General features: G+C 37.9%; 1 protein-coding gene across 1 annotated transcript in view; it reads left to right on the top strand.

Annotated features, from left to right (window-relative positions):
- Positions 1-967: 967 nt before the first annotated feature.
- LOC146458776 (cubilin-like) overlaps positions 968-19,752 on the top strand; it is a 95,092-nt gene continuing 76,307 nt past the window's right edge. The window contains exons 1-2 of the mRNA XM_085090307.1: positions 968-1,051; positions 13,839-13,955. Coding sequence (XP_084946433.1) covers positions 13,895-13,955 — 61 coding nt within the window. The 5' untranslated portion in view covers positions 968-1,051; positions 13,839-13,894. The remainder of the gene's footprint in view (positions 1,052-13,838; positions 13,956-19,752) is intronic.

Genomic DNA, 19,752 nt, shown 5'->3' with positions numbered 1-19,752 from the left:
GCATAATTGAGAAATGCTAGTATTTGGAAGAAACGCCACGGTCTTTAAACCATGTGCCTGCACGTTACTTTTAATTTTATGATAAGAAGTCTTTGTCTTTTCATAGCCACAAGGGCATTGCTGTAGGATGTCTCACTGTTGGTTTACATGCATTTTTGTGCACCCATTTTTCCTTTTTTTTTTTGTTTAAAAAAAAGTTGCTGTTTTTACTACAGTCGAACCTCTTTATTACGGACACCAAGGGGACAGGGATAAGTGTCCGCATTATAGAGGTGTCCGTTTTCGGTCTCTCAGGGACCAAGTGAACTGTCCGTATTAGAGAGGTGTCCGTATTAAAGAGGTGTCCGTAAGGAGAGGTTCCACTGTACTTGAAACAATTATGGGAAAGTATCAATAATATTTTAATATAAGGAAGACTTGTGCTTATATAATTATACACGAATCGTAGTATTTGGCCTTGCAGCATTTTTTTTAGTGTTGTGAGAAAATATCACAATTGTTAAAATTTTGCTTTATTTGACACTACAAAAAAATCAATTTTTGCCAAAGAAGGGACCCCGCTTTAAACATAGGAGGAAGGCGTTCAAGGCTCAAACGACAGTTGTATTTCTTAAAGTAAGCGGACAAAGTGTAAATCACATGCAAGATTTGAAGTAAACCTATTTTTTGAATAATTTGCGTTATGAGGAACTTAGGAAGCCACCGTCTTAACTTTAAATGATTAAAATTAAATGTTGTCTTAAAGACGACGTTTGCGTGCGGAGCGAAATTTCTCGATGTATATTATCAGGTAAGGTGTTCAATAGAAGAGATGGTTGAAAACAAAATTTGTCGCTTTGAAAATTTTATTTGTAAGGCGCTATCTGAAAGCATTTAGAGCGAGTTAATGAAGAAGCCAATTGGAGTAAATAAAAGGAATGACGTGAAATGCAGGTGAAGCTTTAATTTGCCAGTAAAGGAAGCATTACTGTTCCGGTGTCTTGACTATAAGTGAGCTGTTAGCTACAGGTTAAACACACACTGTCTTCTGGATGGTTTGAAGCTACACAAGGTACGTTTTGAAATCAGTTGAAGTAGTGCATTGATTTTGACCAAATTTTCGCTGAATAGAGTGAGGCTGGCCTGGAATTGGTTACAGTTTTCACGAGTAAAATGGAGTTGGAAGGCCTAACGAAGTCCTACTCACATGTTTGACATATTCATATCGATTCATGTCGGTCTTTAAACCAATTTAGCTTCTTGTATGTTTGTAGCGGGTTAACATGATCAATTGAAGAATTTGGATAGTATGCATGCAATCGACAAGAAGGTCGTGTCTGAAATAGGTTAGAAAAAAGTCATATATTTTGGTCTGAAATTAGGGAAGAGTTTCAAGAAACGCGCTATCCCCGGCGGCAAGATGCAGGTGTAGCCATTATTATTTGTCAGTAAAAGACGTCTGACTGTCTCTGTGTCTTAACCATAAGCGAACTGTAATTTACGGTTAAAGAAATACGCTACTTTGGCTGGTTTGGAGCTACAAAACCCTTATCCATCTTACCGAAAAATTGGTCTTGAAACAGGGATTTCGCGAAATTTAAAAAGAGAAAATGCGATGGAGAAACGCCTGAGGGTGTTCTGTGCTCATTCGCGTATTTTTGTTTGGCGGCCCAAAGCAATTAGCTGTTAAAATCGTTGCGCCACGGGTGCCAGATAGTCAGGCATCAGAAACAATCATTAAATTCAAAAACTACTCACTGTGAAGGTAGATAAGCATATGCGGCGCAGTATTATGCTACATGCCCTCCGGCGAAGAGGGCTTGGGTTCAAAGCTACCTTGGAACTGAATGGAAAATTATTTTTTCCTCTCAAAGCGAAGCCGTCATCTTTGGTAGAGCTTTGAATTCCTTATTGTTTTCCCATCATTTGTCAGCTATTATCTTAAGTTTTGTACCTTTAAATAAAAAGCGGCCATGAACAATGGCCAAATTTTTCATCTCAAAGTGAAGTGAGTTTGTATTTTGCTTCCAAGGTTTTTTGAAGCGTTCAAGTAAACAAACTTGGCTTGTGGCAATCACATTCTATCTAATCTAATGTTCCTCACAGTCTCAGAGAGGAGTCATAAAGCCATTTAGGTGAATACCAACATAAAATTACAGTGTACTGTATTGTGAAACTATGTTCTTTATCTTGAAGAACGTTTTTCAAGTCATACTTCCTTGCGAGGTTCAGGCAAAGGTTGAAGCTCCTATTTTGCATAATTGAGAAATGCTAGTAGTTGGAAGCAGCGCCACGGTCTTGAAACCGTCTGGTCGCACAATTTTATTTTATGATAAGAAGTCTTTGTGTTTTTATAACCAGAAAGGCATTGCTGTAGGATGTCTCACTAATGGTTTACATGCATTTTTGTGCACTCATTTCTTCCTTTTTTTTTACAAGCTGTGAAGGTTGGTTGGAAAAACGTTGCTGTTTTAACAACTTGAAAGAATTATGTGAAAATATTAAAAATATTTTAATATAAGGAAGACTTGTGCTTATATAATTATACACGAATCGTAGTATTTGGCCTTGCAGCAATTTTTTTAGTGTTGTGAGAAGTTATCTAAATTGTTAACTTTTGATTTTTTTTTTCACTACAAAAGAACAGAGAAAGAAAGCGTTTAAGGCTCAAACGAAAATTGTTTTTTTTTTAAGTAACTGGACAAAGTGTAATTCACATGCAATATTTGAACCAAACCTATTTTGTGAACAATTTGGGTTGTGAGGATCATAGGGAGTCACCCATTTAAACTTAATGATTGAAATTAACTTTGGGCCGCCAAAGAAGAATACGCGAATTTGCATGGAAAACCCTCAGGCGTTTCTCCAACGTATTTTCTCCTTTCATTTCGCGCGCGAAATCCGTGTTTCAAAATTAATTTTCGGTAATATGGAAAAGGTTTTTGTAGCTCCAAACCAGCCAAACAGAGTATGTTCTTTAACCGTTAATTACGGTTCGCTTATGGTTAAGATACGTGGACAGTAACTCGTCTTTTACTGACAAATAATAATGGATACACCTGCATCTTGCCACCTGGGGTAGAGGTCTTCTTTGAACTCTTTCCTTATTTCAGACCAAAATATATGACTTTTTTCTAACCTATTTCAAACGCAACCATCTTGTTGATTACATACCATCCAAATTCTCCAAATGATCATGTTAACTCGCTACAAACATACAAGACGCTAAATTGGTTCAAAGACCGATATGAATATGTCAAACATGTGAGTAGGACTTCGTTAGGCCTTCGAACTCCATTTTACTCGTGAAAACAAATTCTAGACGAGCCTCACCCTATTCAGAAAAAAGGTGGTAAGAATCTATGCACTACTTCAAACTAAAAAGGCCGCCGCGGTCAAAAGCGCAGTTAAATTTAAAAAAGACTTACACTTGTTAATCACAAATTTATAGAAGACGTTGTTGTTATGTGCGTCATACATGGAAAGTTTTAATACCTTCTTTTTAATTTAACATGAGGGGTCGTTTTTCATTATGGTCGTATTACGCATTGGGAATTAATTTTAAGATAAAAGCGCTGACTTGGAAATATTAAGCCTAAAAGTTTTGTTAAACACTTTAAAACATGTCTTCTAGTGAAGACCTTATCTGAATATACTTTGCGAGATTTCGCCCTGCATGGAAACGTCGTCTTTAAGTTAACATTTAATTAGCTGTAAAAATCGTTGCGCCACGGGTACCAGATAGTCAGGCACCAGAAACAATCATTAGATACAAAAATAATTTACTGTGAAGGAGAGAAGCATGTGTGGCGCAGTATTATGCTACATACCCTCCGGCGTAGCGGGCTCGAGTTCAAATCACCTTGGAATCGAATAAAAAAAATATTTTTTCATCTCAAAGGGAAGCCTAGTAGAACTTTGAATTCCTTATTGTTCCTTCATCGTTTTTCAGTTATTATCTCAAGTTTTGCACTTTTTTAATAAAAAGCAGCCATAAACAATGGCCAAATTTTGTTCTTCTCAAAACGAAGCGAGTTTGTATTCTGCTTCTAAGGTTTTAATGAAGCGATCAAGTAAACAACCTTGGCTTTTGCCAATCAGATTCCATCTGATCTAATATTCCTCACTGTCTCAGAGAGGAGTCATAAAGCTGTTTACGTGAAAACCAACATAAAATTACAGTGTACTGTATTGTGAAACTATGTCAGTGTTTTTCTTTATCTTGGAGAGCGTTTTTCAAGTCATACTTCCTTGTGAGGTTTATGCAAAGGTTTAGGCTCCTAATTTGCACAATTGAGAAATGTTAGTATTTGGAAGCAGCACCAGGGTCTTAAAAATATTGACGTTTTGGTAATATCATAAAAGACATTTCGTATTCAAGTTAAAAAAAAAAAACTATGATATAAAAAAAGAAGAAAATGTTTTCTTTGCCAAAAAAGCACAGTTTCGTTAAAAATTTCCGTCTCGTTAATGACACACTATCTTTATCCCAGAAAAGACAGCCCCTTGTAATTGTAGCCTTCGTTACAAAAGAAAAGCAAGGTTCAGGGTGAATAATTTGGCTTGCTGCTGATCATTGGCATATTGGGAATATTAACTGATATTTTGTATCCAAATTTGAAACTAACATTCAGAACAGGGAAAAACTGTTTTGTTTACCAAAGAGCAACACTTATTTCGTTTAAGATTCTCGTATCGTTAATGGTGTAGAGTTTTTAATGGAAAAAGATATCACTATAAAAGGAAAACAAGTTTGAGGGAGAATATAATTTGCGTAGCATCTGCTCGATGACATAAATTATAAGGAATATTGTTGGACATTTTGTGCTAAATTAGAAACAATGCTAATTATTTCTTTTCAGAAAGAATCATGCTTACGGTTTGAATACACCTTTGATAAAACTGTGGGATAAGGTCAATTTTTAAATTAATAAATAGTTAAAACTATTTTGACGACTTGAACAAAGAGCTAAACCTTAGTGGAAGTATCTTCAACAGCAGGAAAAAAAAGAGTATTATTTTTTATCACCAATTTAACGCGGCCATCGTTATCCTTTGCACCACGCATGGAAAGTTTTAATATCTTCTTTCTAATTTACAACGTGCGGTCCTTTTTAATTACGAAAGCATTAAGAATTTTAATATAAAAGAGCTGAGATATTGGGCTCAAATGACCGAAATGTTGTCCAAAACATGACAGAAAACATGAGGCTATTTAGACCAAAAAAGCTAAATAACCATTCCCTTTGGCTACACACACTTATAGCACAAACACACCTATAGGCAAAACACACCTATACCTTATACAGGGGAGTCGAATTTTGAAGTCGCTCTCCCCCTTCCCCCCCCCCCCCCCCCCCGTATAACTTACATGTTTAGTTTTATCCAGCTAAACTAGCTTCTTTCCTTCGTAATAGCGCTTTTTTCTTAATATTTCATAATGGCAAGAAACGTCATTCAGGAATCGTCCTTTAAGCTTATTATCTCCGAGTCAGCGCTTTTTTTAAAATTAATTCCTAATACGTTATAAGTTCTTTATGAAAAACGACCCCTCATGGTGAATTGAAAAGAAGATATTAAAACTTCCCATGCATGATGCACATAATAACAACTTCGTCTACAAATTTGTGATTAACAAAGATAAGTTTGTTTAAATTTAAGGAAACTTATGACCGCGGCAGACTTTTGTTTGATGTAGTCCATAAATGTTGACAATTTTTTGCCTAATAGGGCTAGGCTGTTCTGGAATTGGTTATAGTTTTCAAGAGTAAATTTTGGAGTTGGAAGGTCTAAGGAGGTTCTACTCACATGTTTGACATATTCATATTGTCCTTTGAACCAATTAAACTTCTTGTATGTTTGTAGCGGGTTAACATGAAATTTTGGAGAGTTTGGATGGTATACAATCGGCAAGAAGGTCGTGTCTGAGATAGGTTAGGAAAAATCATATATTTTGGTCTGAAATTAGGCAACAGTTTCAAGAAGCGCGCTACCCCCTTTGGCAAGATGTAGGTGTAGCCATTATTAATTGTCAGTAAAAGACGCCTGACTGTCACTGTGTCTTAACCATAAGCGAACTGACATTTAAAAGAACATACTCTACTTTGGTTGGTTTGGAGCTACAAAACCCTGGCTTTTCTATTTTACCTAGAAGTTGGTTTTGAAACAGGGATTTCGCGCGGAATGAAAGGAGAAAATAGGATGGAGAAACGCCTGAGGGTGTTCCTTGCTCATTTGCGTATTCTTCTTTGGCCGTCCAAAGTCATTTAGTTGTTAAAATCGTTGCGCCACGGGTGCCAGATAGTCAGGCAACTACAAAAACTACTCACTGTGAAGGTAGAGAAGCACGCGTGGCGCAGTGTTATGCTACATGCCCTCGGGGATGAGGTCTTGGGTTCAAATTTACCTTGGAACTGAATCTCAAAGGGAAACCATCATTTTTGGTAGAGCTTTGAATTCCTTATTGTTTCCTCATCGTTTGTCAGTTATTATCTTAAGTTTGGCCCCTTCAAATGAAAAGCGGCTATGAACAATGGCCAAATTTGACTAATATATTCATATCGGTCTTTCAACCAATTTAACTGCTTGTATTTTTGAAGCGGGTTAACATGATCATTTGGAAAATTTGGATAGTATGCAATCGACAAGAAGTTCGTGTCTAAAATAGGTTAGAAAAAAAATCATACGTTTTGGTCTAAAATTAGGGAACAGTTTTAAGAAGCGCGCTTAGCCCCGGTGGGAAGATGTAGGTGTAGCCATTATTATTTGTCAGTAAAAGACGTCTGACTGTCCCTTTGTCTTAACCATAACCGAACTGTCATTTACGGCTAAAGAACATACTCTACTTTGGCTGGTTTAAACCTACAAAACCCTTTTCCATTTTACCGAAAATTTGGTTTTGAAATAGGGATTTCGCGAAAAATAAAACAGGAAAATACGATGGAGAAACGGCTAAGGATGATCCGTGCTCATTTGCGTATTCTTGTTTTTGGGCCCAAAGTAATTAGCTGTTAAATCGTTGCGCCACGGGTACCAAAAAGTCAGGCACCAGAAACAATCATTAACTACAAAAAATACTCACCGTGAAGGTAGAGAAGCATGTGTGGCGCAATATTATGCTACATGCCCTCAGGGGAAGATGGCTTGGGTTCAAATCTATCTTGGAACCGAATAAAAAGCATCATCTTTGGTAGAGCTTTGAATTCTTCATGGTTTTCTCATCATTTGTCAGTTGTTATCTAACGTTTAATAAAAAGTAATAAAAAGCGGCCATGAACAATGGCCAAATTTTTTTATCTCAAAGCGAAGCGAGTTTGTATTTTGCTTCCAAGGTTTTTTGATGCGTTCAAGTAAACAAGCTTGGCTTGTGGCAATCAGATTCCATCTAATCTAATATTCCTTAAAGTCTCAGAGAGAAGTCATAAGGCTATTTACATAAGTACCAACATAAAATTGCAGTGTGCTGTATTGTGAAACTATGCCAGTGTTTTTCTTTATCTTGAAGAGCGTTTTTTAACTTATACTTCCTTGCTCCTATTTTGCATAATTGAGAAATGCTAGTATTTGGAAGCAGCGCCAGAGTCTTGAAACCATCTGGCCGCACGATTTTATTTTATGGTGAGAAGTCTTTGTGTTTTCATATTTTTCATATTCAATTTTGCATTTTTTTTCATAACAAAAATTTAATTTGTAACTAGAAAGGGAGGAACAGAGCAAAGGAACAGAGGAATAAAGCGTTTAAGGCTTAAACGAAAATTTTATTTTTTAAAGTAACCAGACAAAGTGTAATTCACATGCTATATTTGAAGCAAACCTATTTTGTGAACAATTTGCGTAATGAGGATCATTGGAAGCCACCCACTTAAAGTTAAATGTTTGAAGTTAACTTTGGGCCGCCAAAGAAGTATACGCGAATTAGCATGGAACACCCTCAGGCGTTTCTCCATCTTATTTTCTCCTTTCATTTCGCGCGAAGTCTCTGTTACAAAAGCAATTTTTCGATAAAATGGAAAAGGGTTTTGTAGCTTCAAACCAGCCAAAATAGAGTATGTTCTTTAACCGTAAATTATAGTTCGCTTATGGTTAAGATAAAGAGACAGTTACGCGTCTTTTAATGACAAATAACAATGGATACACCTGCATCTTGCCACCGGGGTTAGAGCTCTTATTGAAACTCTACCCTAATTTCAGACCAAAATATATGATGAAAGAAATGTGATGGTATATTTCCAGCCTGGTGAATGAATGAGAATGATGATTATTCAAGAAAGTGACGCAGGCATACTCGGAAAAAAGAAATCCGAGTGCTCCTATCAGTAGGTTCGACTCCTGATAGGAGCACTCGGATTTCTTTTTTCCGAGTATGCCTGCGTCACTTTCTTGAATAATCATCATTCTCACTCATTCACCAGGCTGGAAATATACCATCACATTTCTTTCATAAAAATAAAAATAGTTGCCCCACGGGTACCAGATAGTCAGGCACCAGAAACAATTATTAAATACAGCAAATACTCACTGTGAAGGTAGAGAAGCATGTGTGGCGCAGTGTTATTCTTCATGCCCTCCGGGGAAGAGCGCACGGGCTCAAATCACCTTGGAACTGAATAAAAAAAAATATACTTTTTCATCTTAAATGGAAGCCATCATCTTTGGAGGAGCTTTGAATTCCTTATTGGTCCCTCATCGTTTGTCAGTTATTATCTTAAGTTTTGTACTTTCGAATAAAACGCAGCCATGAACAAAGGCCAAATTTTTTATTTTCTCAAAGCGAAGCGAGTTTGTATTTAGCTTCTAAGGCTTTTTTGAAGCAATCAAGTAAACAAGCTTGGCTTGTGGCAATCAGAGTCCATCTAATCTAATATTCCTCACAGTCTTAGAGAGGATTCATAAAGCTGTTTACGTGAGTACCAACATATAAATGCAGTGTACTGTATTGTGAAACTATGTCAGTGTTTTTCTTTATCTTGGAGAGCGTTTTTCAAGTCATACTTCCTTGTGAGGTTCAGGCAAAGGTTTAGGCTCCTAATTTGCATAATTGAGAAATGTTAGTATTTGGAAGAAGTCCCACGGTCTTAAAACCACTGACATATTGGGAATATTATGATAGACATTTCGTATTCAAATTAGAAACTGATATTTAAAAAAGGGAGAAAAATGTTTTCTTTGCCAATAAACACGACTTCGTTTAAAATTTCCGTTTCATTAATAATGCAATGTTTTTATCGCAGAAAGGACAGTCCCTTGTAATTGTAGTTCACTTGTATAACCTTCGGTACAAAACAAAAGCAAGGTTCAGGGTAAATAATTTGGCTTTCTGCTGATCATTAGCATATTGGAAATATTAACTGACATTTTGTATCCAAATTGGAAACTGATATTCATTTTCTTTACCAAAGAGCAACACTTATTTCGTTTAAGATTCTCGTCTCATTTATGGTGTAGAGTTTTTAATGGTAAAAAATGATATTACTATAAAAAGAAAACAAGTTTGAGGAAGAATATAATTTGTCTAGCATCTGCTCGTTGATATATAGGGAATATTGTTGGACATTTTGTGTCAAATTTGGGACGATGCTAATTATATCTTTTCAGAGCGAATCATTCTTACGGTTTGAATACGGCTTTGATAAAGCTGTGAGATAAAGTCAAATTTTAAATCAACAAGAAGCTTATACTCGGGCCATATTTGACTGCGTGGTGCGTAAGCCTACAATCTCTTAGCAGTGATAACCTCCAGCATCGCTAATTCCCCCAAATAGATAGATAAAGAGATATAGTGAGGCAATAAGTAACCACCAGATAGAATTACATTTCTTGCAGTCAGAATGAAATACAGGGAAAAACGGCATTTGTTATACGAATGCTTTTTATAATCCCGGGGCTTTCATCGTCACGTTTTCACCTTTCGTTTAGCGACAGAAACCATTTGTACGGTCCTGATATGTATGTGACGCCGGGTCAATGACGGATCGTAATTTCCGGTATGATCTAGAGTAACGTTACGCAAAACGCGTACGTTATCCTTGTACGTCTTTCAATGTTTCGATGTTTATATTTTTAAATGAAATTCAGGGGAAAGCATTTGTTATTCACCTTTCATTTGAAGACAGAAACCGTTTCTACATTGATTGTTTTTCTATAGTAAACGTGAGACATCTTTATCTATCTTGGCCCGCGGAGTCATAGACTGATTTAGTTGCCAAATTTTCGGTTAAACAAAACTAACCTTGAGGAACTAAAAAAAATGTAAATAAAAAAACGATAAAAACCTTTCGAATTTTTAAAGTGCTTGTAATGAAAAGATGAAATATGATTGATTGAAAAACTTGGAAAGTTAAAAGATGCACAAACGACACTATAAAAATAGACATATTAACATATTAAGTTTCTTCGCTTCTGTTCATCGCATAAAGTTTAAGAGTCTTCGCCTTGGAAATAGAAAAAACCTCTCTAGGTAAGCGAATGCCGTTTCTGTTAACGTTGAAAAATTCTAGAGGAATAAGTCTTATTTTTAGTCATTTGTGTCTTGCATCTGCCATCGTGTTTGTGACACGTCATAGGGTGAATTTCAGACTCGGCGCCTCACGGCTCGAATACAAAGAACACGACCGAGAATTTAAAGAATTTGATAACGCGACCGAAAACTTAACTCGTGCCACCCGAGTCCAAAAAAGGAGACCAAGAACAATAACTCGTGGACCGTAGTCTTATCCCTCGGCCCATCGCGACCCCAAAAATGAACAAAAAAAAAATGATAACGCTATCAAAACCTTAACTCGTGCCGCTTTACGGCTCGAGTAATAAATAGTTAAATCTATTTTGACGACTTGTACGAGAGGCTAAACCTTTGTGGAAGTATCTTCAACTGCAGGAAAAAGGAACTATAAAACTTCATAAGAGCATGATTTTTTATCACAAATTTAACGCGGCCATTGTTATCCTTTGCACCATGCATGAAAAGTTAATATCTTCTTTCTAATTCTCCACGTGCGGTCCTTTTCAATAACGAATGCATTAAGAATTTTAATATAAAAGAGCTGAGCTATTCAGCTCAAATGACCGAAATGTTGTCCAAGATACGACAATGCCTGAGGCTAATTAGACCAAAAAAAGCTAAATAACCATACCTTTGGCTAAACACACACTTATAGCACAAACGCACCTATACCTTATACAGGAGAGTCGAATTTTGAAGTCCTTCTCCCCCGATAACTTACATGTTTAGTTTTATCGAGCTAAACTAGCTTCTTTCCCTCGTAATAGTGCTTTTTTATTATTTCATAATGGAACGAAACGTCTCCCAGGAATCGTCCTTTAAGCTTAATATCTCCGAGTCAGCGCTTTTAAATTAGAATTAATTCCTAATACCGTTATGCGTTCTTAATGAAAAAAGGACCCCTCATGGTGAATTGAAAAGAAGATATTAAAACTTTCCATACATGATGCACGTAATAACAACGTCGTCTACAACTTTGTGATTAACAAGGATAAGTTTAGTTTAAATTTAAGGGAACTTTTGCCTGCGGTAGCCTTTTTAGTTTGAAGTAGTCCATAAATGTTGACCACTTTTTGCTGAATAGGGTTAGGCTGGTATGGAATTGGTTATAGTTTTCACGAGTAAAATGGAGTTGGGAGGTCTAACGAGGTCCTACTCACATGTTTGACATATTTATGTTCTTTGAACCAATTAAGGTTCTTGTATGTTTGTAGCGGGTTAATATGATCAATTGGAGAATTTGGATGGTATATAATCGGCAAGAAAGTTGTGTCTGAGATCGGTTTGGAAAAATCATATATTTTGGTCTGAAATTAGGCAACAGTTTCAAGAAGCGCGCTACCCCCTGTGGCAAGATGTAGGTGTAGCCATTATTAATTGTCAGTAAAAGATGCCTGACTGTCACTGTGTCTTAACTATAAGCGAACTGTCATTTAAAAGAACATACTTCACTTTGGTTGGTTTGGAGCTACAAAACCCTGGCTTTTCTATTTTACCTAAAAGTCGGTTTTGAAACAGGGATTTCGCGCGGAATGAAAGGAGAAAATAGGATGGAGAAACGCCTGAGGGTGTTCCTTGCTTATTTGCGTATTCTTCTTTGGCGGTCCAAAGTCGTTTGTCTATCAAAACCGTTGCGCCATGGGTGTTAGATACTCAGGCACCAGAAACAATCATAAAAAATTAATATAACAGCGCTGAGTTATTGGGCTCAAATAACCTAAATGTTGTGCAAAACACAGCAATGCCTGAGGCCATGTAGACCAAAAAAACGTACCCTTTGGCTAGACACACAGTTATAGCAAAAACACACCTACAGCTTATGTAGAAGAGTCGAATTTTGAAGTCCTTCTCCCCCCGATAACTTACATCTTTAGTTTTATCCAACTAAACTAGCTTCTTCTCTTCGTAATAGTGCTTTTTTAAAATATTTCATAATGGCATGAAATGCCTCCCAGGAATCGTCCTTTAAGCTTAAAATCTCCGACCAGCGCTTTTATATTAAAATTAATTTCTAATTCGTAAAACGTTCGTAATGCAAAACGATCCACATGATAAATTGAAGAGAAAACTTTCCATGCATGACGCACATAATAACAACGTCTTCTATAAATTTTTAATTAACAAGGAGAACTTTTGTTTAAATTTAAGGGATTTTTTGACTGCGGCAGCCTTTTTAGTTTGAAGTAGTCCATAAATGTTGACCACTTTTTGCTGAATAGGGTGAGGCTTGTCTGGAATTAGTTATAGTTTTTTCGAGTAAAATGGAGTTGGAAGGTCTAACGAGGTCCTACTCTCATGTTTGACATATTTGTATCGGTCTTTGAACCAATTGAGGTTCTTGTATGTTTGTAGCGGGTTAACATGATCATTTGGAGAATTTAGATGGTATGTAATCGAACAAGAAGGCCGTGTCTGGAATAGGTTAGGAAAAATCATATAGTTTGGTCTGAAGTTAGAGAAGAGTTTCAAGAAGCGCGCTACCCCAGGTGGCAAGATGTAGGTGTAGCCATTATTATTTGTCAGTAAAAGACGCCTGGCTGTCACTGTGTCCGAACCATAAGCGAACTGTAATTTAAAAGAACACACTCTAATTTGGCTGGTTTAAAGCTACAAAATCTTTTTCCATTTTACCAAAAAGTTGGTTTTAAAACAGGGTTTTTGCGCGAAATCAAAGGAGAAAATACGATGCGATGGAGAAACGGCTGAGGGTGTTCCGTGCTCATTTGACATTCTTCTTTGGCGGTCCAAAGTCATTTAGCTGTTAAAAGTGTTGCGCCACGGGTGCCAGATAGTCAGGCATCAGAAACAATCATTAGATACAAAAATTACTCACTGTGAAGGTAAAGAAGCATGTACGGCGCAGTATTATGCTAAATGTTTCGCTTTTTAAAGGCAACCACTACCAGAGGCGCCAATAATTTTTTAAAATTTAAACTTACTACAAAAATACATACAAAGGATTGAAATGTTCTGAAAACAAATATTCGTCATCCAATTTTTCGGGAGAAGGCGATTCAACTAAATACAGGGAAACTTGGAAGATGCAGGTGTACCCTTTATTTCTCAGTAAAACTATTGACTTTTTTTATACCTGCATGTGGATATTCCTGTACGAGCTACTAGGAACAAGTAAATCATATTCCAGACTTTCCGCCTGTTTGAGTCGACAGAAGACGTTTTTCACTTTACTGAAATTGTTTGGGGATAAATTTTAGTAAAAGACAAAAAGTTTGGTGGTGTTTGCTTTGCATTTTAAAAATTGTTATGAATATTTATAGTCAGCGTTGGAACTTAGCCACACAAAAAGCCTTATTTAGTAGTAGGCACCTTTCTTAGGGTATTTAACTTTTCTTCTTTGCAGGTTTTCCATTCTTTGCCAAGTAATACCAATGTTGTGATCATCAGTGTTTATCAAAGATGGACGAATGGTTTCTTAAAGCTCTTATTTTACATGTTTCCTTGCTGTGGATAAGAGGAGGTAAGTTCCAAACCGATTTTTCTCATGGGATAAAATTAGAGTAAACATGGCATTACCATTAAATTATTGTACGTAAATTAGTCAACACAGAGAATACGGAGATTTGTTGAACTACTGCTGATAGTACAAAAATTGAAACTATGGGAGAGAAGGATGGGTAAAGCTAGCAAAGAGAGACCGCAACTGACCTTTGAGCAACGCTGTCACACTATATAAGCGAACGAAGAAACTTGACAAGATAAAAAATACGCAAGGGGGTGTGTCCCTTATTAATTGTTTTAACAAAGCCAAACAACCAAATTAAAAGACTGGCTAAGTCCTTTTAAATGTCAAACCACTTTGTGTCATAAGATATCAAGTAGTGTGATGGGATGTAATATGATTATTGAAAAGACATTATATCGATGACAAATGGATGATCACATTGCTGTGTCTGAGATAATTTGGTGTTATGCTTCTATTGCACTCCTATGATGCGACATAAGATGTCCACAATAATCTTATAATCCAACAAGCACGAGTGTGGTAGTTGTTTTGCTAAAGACGACAAGGAAATATATTAGGGTTATTGACCAAGCGTGAAGTCAACTTTTTGCAAGATTTATTATCGGTGGATTGAATTATCATGTAGATCTAGTTTAACAAAGACAAAACCCCCTCTAGACTGGCCTTTTTTCCCGTCTCCCTCAAAATATTTTAAGTTAGAGAGCTGTGACAATGAGACTTGAGAAGCCATGGTACGTCCAAATATGATTCCTTTCACGTCCCTAACGAGCAGAGATGACGTTGAAATGACATACTGATTATCAAATGGAGGCCATATTGGATCCGCCTTATTGGATTTCTGGATTTCCCCAATACTTCAGGAGAGCGCTGAAATTGAACGAAAGTCAATGAACAGTAACGGACGATATCAAAATTGTTACCAGATAAATTTCCGAAAACGTCCTGAATATCTTGGCCGTTTGCTCAAATATTAAAAAACGGAAAGCTATTTAGGTTCCAAGTCATCGCAGGCAGATTAAACACCTACCCTCCCCTAGTGTAGATACAGTTAAAATAAGTAAAGAATTATGAAGGCCGCAAAATTTTGATTTCCGGAAGCGCGGAAAATTTTTTTCATTAAAACCCGTAAAAGTCGCTATTTTTAGCTGATAGGGCGGTGGCGTAAGTAATAAACACTTTTGAATAAATTTCGGCCTTCAATCAAAAAATAAAACAATAAATTTCGAAAAAATTTGCGAACTGATTATTGAAAAATAGAGCTGGTAAATTAGGAAACTACGCGAAACTTTGTGTTCCGAAGACTTTAAGTATTAAACAGAACTATGTCAAGGCCGCTAAATTAATATAAAATAACAAGTGACATTGATAAAATCTAGAAAGGGCTTCAGGAATATTCGAGAACGTTTTTAGGGCCTGTGGAAAAAATTCAGAAAAGTCCGTGAGTGACGTTGACGTTAAGATCTGAAATTACCTATTGTCATCTGAAAACTCGGAACGTAATAGGATTACGTAATTTTTTCGAAAATAGCTTTGTAGAACACTATAAGAAAAGACAACGAAACATTTTTGCTGTTGTTGTTACTGTTGTTATATTGTTCGCTGTTATTTTCGTCATTTAATTATAGTGAAAAGTTAGAGCTTAATAGCGGATTGGAAAAAACCTTGTAATCAAAGGATCGTGGTAATAAAGCATCAAAAGTGAAAAGGATCGTACGGTTATCTGGAAAACAGCTGGTAGCTGAGAAAAGATTCAGAACAGAACTGAATCAACATGATGAAGGGAAAAAACACAGAAGAAGGAACAAGCAAAACGACAAAGGAGGCGAGAAGGAAAAGGACAGCTGTGTACTGGACAATTCCAAAGAGATTCTAAAACAGTCGAAATCGAGAAGCAAAGCAGCATTTACTCGAGCTAGGCACATACTCCTGCAGCTACTTGATGGGATTTACCAAGCCGTCAACAAGTGCGTGAAGCAAGTGAGCGACCAGATGAATGTTTAGGCTGCGTGATGACAGACATGACTTGTTATGGGATAGATACGTAAAAAGAAACGACATTACCAACGTCAAGAAACTAACCCAAGAAATGAAAACAATCGAGACAGCAACAATTCCAAAGAGATTCTGAAACAGTCGAAATTGAGAAGCAAAGCAGCATTTACTCGAGCTAGGCACATACTCCTGCAGCTACTTGATGGGATTTACCAAGCCGTCAACAAGTGCGTGAAGCAAGTGAGCGACCAGATGAATGTTTAGACTGCGTGATGACAGACATGACTTGTTATGGGATAGATACGTAAAAAGAAACGACATTACCAACGTCAAGAAACTAACCCAAGAAATGAAAATAATCGAGAAAGAATTCAGCCAAGCTCACAATGTGGAAATTAAATGGAATAATAGGAAAGTCGACGAGACGAATCATCTAGTGTCGTACATTGTGCTTTTCAGAGATTTGGAGTCTTACAGGTCGAACAGCGAAGGGCTCGAAAGCGCGCCGGGAGATTAGAATCTAAGTTTTTTTTTAGTGAAGAAGTAGCAATTGAGGCGGAGCAGGAAAGGGTCAAAGAGGATTTGCCCCCAAATTAAGATCACTCTATGATGAGCAACGAGGAAGATGACAGAGTCAATGCTAGCACAGTGCTATCGATGGAATTTTGAACAACAGTGCGTAGAAAGATTACGAGAATGGGTATACAAGAAGCAGAATTCCAGACAGTACAGCTGAGACGCTTCGAGGGATATGGAGCAATTCCAGTACCCGAAGAGAAATCAGACGTTTTATTGGCCAGACCAGATCACTTGCAGGTACTCCAAACCGGTGGCATAGCAAGAGCCGCCGTACATTCAGAGTCTGGAGAAATAACCACCCCATTTGGTACGACGAGTTTTAAGGTATAGCCGTTGAAAAGAGGTGGCGGGAAACAGCGCAACAATGTTTTTGCTATAGATGCCTTGGAGAGACCCACCACGCAATATCATTCCCACAGATCCGATTTTGTGGTTTGAACGGACGCACAACAGGGCGTGCTACATTGAAAAGAATGGAAAGGCCGGATATTGCAAGAAACGGCAATAGGAATGACAGCTACAATCGTCAGCCCCAAAACGTCCATCGTAATGAGACTAGAGTGGCTCCAGTTAGAGATACCACGGAGGCGGAGTCCACACAGGTCTTACCGGAGAGATCACACACAACAGCAATGCACATGAAAGAAACTAGAGGTGAATATGTCGCACTGGGGAAAGCAACAGTAGTAATCAAGAATGGCGCAAGACGAGTGGTCGTTAATGCGCTACTGGACGACGCCAGTAGTAAGACATAATCAACAGTTGAATTAGAACTTCAAGAGGAGAACCGTAGAGCAACCGTTCACGTTCTAAATTGTCACACCGACAGCTTCAAGACAAGATTCCTCGAGCTAAATCTTGAAAGCTTAGATGGAAAGATATATGTAAAAATAGCAGCTTTCACTGCAGAAGGCGTTTCAGGGAACATTGGAGTAATCAACTGTGCTAAATACGCGAAAAAGTGGGAGTATCTTAAAGGTCTTACTTTACTTTGGAGCACGCCCAATCATCGACGTTTTCGTGAGTATCAATCAGAGAGGGATGTTGGAGGAAAACCAGTAAAAACAGTTGCACGGTTAACGACCCTCCGATGGACATGTATCGGCGATGCAAATAGTACTCATTATGAAGGCTATCGAACAAGTTTCGCTCACGCTTATTTTATTCGTGCTGACCATAAGAGCAGCAACTAGATTGCAAACTCCAAACGTTCTTGGAGATAGAAGTGCTTAGTCACAGCATTGAGACTTCGAATAAGAAATATCGGGCTCGAGAAACTTAAGCGATCAATCAAATTTGAGAGCAGGCAGTACGAAGTCGAATTGCCTTGGAAAGACGTCCAGTCAGTGTTTCCAGACAACTACGAGACAGCCCTGAGACGGTTGAGAAGTACAGAGAAACGCATTCTCAAAGGGTTAAAAGAAAAGTTGCGAAAGGAAGATCCCAAAAACAGAGAAAAAGCCCTTTGAGTCTTGTTAGCTACCGCCGGACAAAGCAACGACGAAAACGAGCATTGTGTCTGACAGCCGCAGCCAAGAACGAGGGGATCTTTTTGAGCGTCATACACCAGGGACTTAGGTTGTAGCGAGAGCTTTTCAGCGTTTGATACGGTTCCCAGGTAAACAATAGAGTTAGTCTGTGGCATAGAAGAGATCTATCTCCGCACAAATCTTAAACCAGAAGATAGCCAGTATAATGGATTTTTATGGAGAGCGCTTGACCAAACCAAGGTACCAGATGAATATGAATTTAAATGAATGGCATTCGTCGCAGTTTCAACCGCAGTTCGTCGTACAAGAACATGCGCATGCGAAGAAGTATCAATAAAATTTTTCCACTGGTTACGGTGACAATACTATCTCTGGCAATATTATCTCTAACTATCTCTCAACATATATGGGCGATAGCATGAATTCAGTTCCTGACGATAAGACAGCCATAGACTTGTACAAAATACCTTCGACGCTGTGGAAGAATGCTAGTATGCACGCACGTAAGTGGCTGTCTAATTCAGAAGAATTGTTGTGGGAGATACCAGCAGCGGAAAGTAGATCTAGATAATGGGGGAGCTGCCCTCTGTTAAGACGCTCGGAGTACTATGGCTAGAGAGGGAAAACATGTTCATCTTCCGAGTACATCCACCTCGAGATGTGCACAGATGTAAGGTCTAATAAAGCGCAGTTTCCTGAGAAGAATAACCACATTTTTCGACCTTTTGGGATTTCGGACGCCATATACCATTCAAGCAAAGGCTTTGTTTCAAGAAATCTGGACCACGCGCATCGACTAGTGAGGAGTCGCTTCAGTTGTAACAGGAAAAGAAGGCTAAGCGGTGGTTCAACAATGAACCAAAACATTTAGTAAAAAATTAAGATTGCGATGTTTTCAGCCGGTGGACAGGAATTTGAAGTCCGCGAGCCTTTAGTCATTCGTAGATTCCTCATCAAATGCGTATGTAGCGGTAGTGTATTAGAGATATCAGCACAGTGATGGAACTGTTTCGGTTCATCTAGTGGCTTCCAAGTCAAGAGCTGCACCCCTTACAGCCACAAGTATCCGTCGTTGGAGGCTGATGGGCGCAATTCTAGGATTAAGACTAAGTACATCGATATGGAAAGCATTGGAGATAACAACTCGCGAAATCACGTTTTGGTCGGATATCATGAAAGGGTTATGGTAGATACATCTCCGAAGCAGGACATTTAAGCCATTTGTTGCAAACAGAACTGGAGAAATAGAGTCTCACACAAGTCCTCAACAGTGGAGGCATTTTTAACTGAAGAGAACCCAGCTGATCGTCTAACAAGAGGCTTATCAGTAGAGAAGTTAGCCAGTAAGGACACATAGTAGGAAGGATCTTTGTATTTGGAGAGGAAAAAATCAAAATGGGCAGTAGATCATATCATGAAACAGCAACGAGAGAGGTCAGGAAACAAGCACGCCTACAAGCTGACTACAGCATTAGAGGGACAACGGTGTTAGCTATCAAAAACAATGCTACGCAGCGGCTTAAAACGAAAAACTGCAAAGATCTTTCTTCTGTTGCAGTAATTTTTCACCCGCAGTTCAAATATATTTTTCACATAGTTATAATAATATATTTCTGCAAAAATGTAGGTCGCTCCCTCGGGTCACAAATGTTTGGAAGTCTTCAACAGATTCTCGGAAAGTTGCCGTTGATCCACAATTAAATACAGGCGGTTTTCTGACAGGTATCATG

The sequence above is a fragment of the Pavona decussata genome, unplaced genomic scaffold (genome assembly GCF_977016875.1).
Source record: "Pavona decussata unplaced genomic scaffold, jaPavDecu1.1 SCAFFOLD_228, whole genome shotgun sequence".
Classification (NCBI taxonomy): Eukaryota; Metazoa; Cnidaria; class Anthozoa; order Scleractinia; family Agariciidae; genus Pavona; species Pavona decussata.
This window is presented reverse-complemented; position numbering and strand designations above follow the sequence as displayed.